The 4,002-nt window shown below is 54.1% G+C and overlaps 1 protein-coding gene across 1 annotated transcript; it reads left to right on the forward strand.

Moving 5' to 3' along the window:
* Positions 1 to 2,239: 2,239 nt before the first annotated feature.
* On the forward strand, positions 2,240 to 2,767 carry LOC134420450 (olfactory receptor 14J1-like; the record flags this gene model as incomplete). Its single annotated transcript, XM_063160621.1, has 1 exon — positions 2,240 to 2,767. A coding segment is annotated over one exon (528 nt), but the record flags the coding sequence as incomplete, so codon positions are not given.
* Positions 2,768 to 4,002: the final 1,235 nt, after the last annotated feature.

The raw sequence follows: 4,002 nt of genomic DNA on the forward strand, positions 1-4,002 counted from the left end.
TTGCCTCCTTGTCCCTGCTCAGCAGCCTGGCAGGGGCCGCCCCATGCTCCTGCCCTTGGCATTGCACATGCCCACATGCCAGTGCCCATCCTGGGAAGAGCCCTGAGCAAGGAGGGAGGGATAGGATCTGCCTGGCCAGGGGATGGGGCTCAGGCCTTGGCCCTTTGCATTCCTCAAACACATCCAGCTTTGCTCAGCACCAGAAGCACCTTGGCCTTGTTTGTCCCCAGCTGTCATCACTGCCTCCAGTGTTCTGCTCTAACTGCAACCTGGGGACACTTTCCCAGTTGCGTTCTTCAGTGGGACCCATTAAAACTTCTAGAAACTTAAGAGTTTAAATTTAATTTTGAGTTCTTGAGAAGTTTTTTGAAGACACTCTCCGGGGCTGAGTCTGATGTAAACAACACCAAAGCCCCAAGAGGCTCATTTAAGTCCTTGTGCTGTGTCTGTGCTGCTCAGCTTTAAAGGAACAGCTCTTCCCAGGACCAGCTCCTCTCCCAGCCCAGCAGGGCTGAGGGCTCTGCCTGCAGGCACTGAGGGGATAGGAGCCAGGCAGAGACAGGCTGAAGGCAATCAGGATTGGTAAGACATTGAGCTGAGACTTCACTTGGGGAAAGATCTTCACAGCCCTGTGCATGGTGAGTGTGTGGGTGCAGGGCAATATCCCCTGTGCTCCTGGAGGGACCTCCTGAAGCCAGCACACCCCAGAGCCTGGGGGATGTGTCAGGAGGACTCTCCCAGTTTCTCTGTGGCACAGGAGGAGGAGGAGGAGGAGGAGAATGTGCTGCAGAGCGGGGCTGCCCTGGGCACCGTCAGACGGACAGGGCAGGAAGGCTCCTGCTTCCAGGGACGGCTGCAGGGGGTGAAGCTGTGGCTGCAGCCAGGGCTTTCCAGGGCTGTCCTGCAGAGCAGCTCCTGCAGCCCTCAGGGCTCTTGGCCAGCCCAGGGCATGTGCCACCTGCCAGGGGCAGCTCTCAGCCTGCCTGGCAGCTCCTCATGGACACTGCAGGGGAGAAGTTGGAGGTGGAGGGAGCCACCCCTATCAGGGCAGATTCCTCCTGCTGTGGAGATGGTGCTGCATGGCCAGGGCTGCTCTCAGCTTTTTCCTCAAGGGAAGGGAAAGGGGCTGTCAGCTTTGCCTGTGTCACTGACACTCCTGCACTGTCAGCCTGGGCATCAGCAGATGTGCCTCAGATCTCCCTCAGACAATACCTCCTCAGCCTCCTCTCCCTACAGACAGCAGCAGCAGCACCTTGGCTTGTAGCATCTCTGTTTGTCTGCCCTGCCCTTAAGGCCCTACTGCCAGGGAGAGCCCCCTGGGCAGTGCCCTGTGCTGGGAGGGGTCTGCAGGGCAGAGCTGAGCCCCCAGGGCTGGCCTGGGCTCGGGCAGCACTGGCAGGGACAAAGCTTGGACAGAGAGAAACAGCTCCCAGTAGGCACAACTCCAGGCAGCAGAGAGCCAGACCAACCCTTGGTATCCCTTCCTTTTCAGGTGCACAGGGAAAGAGAGAAGGATTTGGAGATAATTATTTTTAAACTGGAGTGTTCAAAAATTGCACAATATTGTTCAATCAAGTTATAAGTGCAATCACCCTGAAACAGAGAGAGGTGAAATGAGCAAAGGGCACCTGTGTGGGATGAGTAGGTCTGATTTCACTGGGGCACAGGGAGCCCTGTTTTCCCTCTTGGTTCCCCGGTGCTTTGGCAGAGAGCAATGCTGAAGATGAGCCAGCAGCCTAAACCTGAGCTCAGAGATAAAAATGTTCAGCAAAGTTCCCCCAAAAAGGAAGTAATTTTGAGGGGATTCATAACAAAAAAGGATAAGTATAACACAGTTAGTTCTTTCCCAGCTTATCAGTGTCTTCTTTCAACAGCCCATGATGCCCAGAGTGAAGAAATGTCTAACAGCAGCTCCATTGGGCACTTCCTCCTCCTGGCACTGGCAGACACGCAGCAGCTGCAGCTCCTTCACTTCTGCCTCTTGCTGGGCATCTCCCTGGCTGCCCTTCTGGGCAACGGCCTCATCATCAGCGCCGTAGCCTGCAGTCACCACCTGCACACGCCCATGTTCTTCTTCCTGCTCAACCTGGCCCTCTGCGACCTGGGCATGATCTGCACCACTGTCCCCAAAGCCATGCACAATTCCCTCTGGCACACCAGGACCATCTCCTACTCAGGATGTGCTGCACAGGTATTTTTCTTTGTCTTTTTCATTGCATCAGAATTTGCATTTCTCACCATCATGTGCTACGACCGCTACATGTCCATCTGCAAACCCCTGCACTACGGGACCCTCCTGGGCAGCAGAGCTTGTGCCCACATGGCAGCAGCTGCCTGGGCCAGTGGCTTTCTCTTTGCTCTGCTGCACACAGCCAATACATTTCCCCTGCCCCTCTGCCATGGCAATGCCCTAGGCCAGTTCTTCTGTGAAGTTCCCCAGATCCTCAAACTCTCCTGCTCACATTCCAGCTTAAGGGAAGTTGGGCCTCTTGTGGTCACTTTTTGTTTAGGTTTTGGTTGTTTTGTGTTCATGGTTTTTTCCTATGTGCAGATCTTCAGGGCTGTGCTGAGGATCCCCTCTGAGCAGGGACGGCACAAAGCCTTTTCCACCTGCCTCCCTCACCTGACTGTGCTTTCCCTGTTCCTCAGCACTGACACATTTGCTCACCTGAAGCCCCCCTCCATCTCTTCCCCATCCTTGGATCTGGCAGTGTCAGTTCTGTACTCGGTGGTGCCCCCAGCCCTGAACCCCCTCATCTACAGCCTGAGGAACCAGCAGCTCAAGGAATCTCTCAGGAAAGCTGTGACTGGATGCTTTTCAGCCTTTTCATTGTCCCATAAGAGCCCTCACAGTGCTTTGCATTGGGAGCGACAAAGGACCTGGCAACACACCCCTGCTTTGGCTCCTGCCGTCTCTCAGAATTCTCTTTCCCTCAAGGGGCTTCAAGTGGGTCAGGTCCTGGGAACGGACAGCAGGTCATAGACCCAAATTAACCAAAGGGATATTCCAGACTGTATGGCACCAGTTCTGGTATAAAAGCTAAGGAAGGAGGAAGAATAGGGTGCATTTCCTATTTACAGTGTTTGTCTTCTTGATAAACCACTCCACCTGGTGAAGTTCTGCTTCCTGGGAAGTGGCTGAACATCACTTGCTGACAGAAGAAGAGAACAAAATTATTGGGGTTTTTCCTCATTGCTGGTGCCTGTAAAAACTTCCTCTTTTGCCTTATCTCAGTCCACAATTTGTCTCCCATAACATTTTCTCTCCCCTGTGCAGCCAAGGAGGGGAGTGCTAGAGTGGCTTGAGAGGCACATGGACTCAGCAGAGGTAACCCACCAGAACAAGCCACAGAAGGCCTGCTTTCCTCTGTCAGCAGCTCTCAGTGCATATCATGAGAGGCCAAGTCTGCCCTTAAGTATATTTTAAATTGCTTTCTGCTTCTGATTCTGTTATAAATAAAAGAAATGCTTTTATCCACCCCCTTCAATTTAATTATCCCTCCTGCTTGTGTGACCCAGAGAAATTGTGTAAGAAGGGAGTCTCACATTGTATCTATGTGAAATAAATTATTATGCAACCACTTTGTAAAAAATTTTATACTATTCTTATCACAGTAGGAATGAACAGAAATGGGCACAGCTTTGTGGCTGCCCCAGCTTTGGCATGGGCCCTGGGCCTGGAGCAGGAGCAGCTCTTGAGGGCCCCAAGGCCGGGGCTCTTGTGCTGCCCTGAGCAGATGGGATGGCAGCAGGGGCTGCAGAGCTCTCAGCATCTCCTGTAGAGGGGAGCAGGGCACCCAGGGAGCCTCCTTTCCCTTGGCCAGGCACCTTTCCCCATGGCTGGGGCTGAGTCCTGTGGCAGCTGCAGCTGCTGCTGTGCCCTTGCCAGGGACTGAGGCCGTGGGGCAATGCCCAGAGCAGCCTGGCCTGAGCAGAGCTGTGGGGCCAGAGATGGCTGGGCTGGGCTGGGCTGGGCTGGGGAGAGGCCCTTGGTGCTTCCCA

This window comes from Melospiza melodia, chromosome 7, assembly GCF_035770615.1.
Source record: "Melospiza melodia melodia isolate bMelMel2 chromosome 7, bMelMel2.pri, whole genome shotgun sequence".
Taxonomy (NCBI): domain Eukaryota; kingdom Metazoa; phylum Chordata; class Aves; order Passeriformes; family Passerellidae; genus Melospiza; species Melospiza melodia.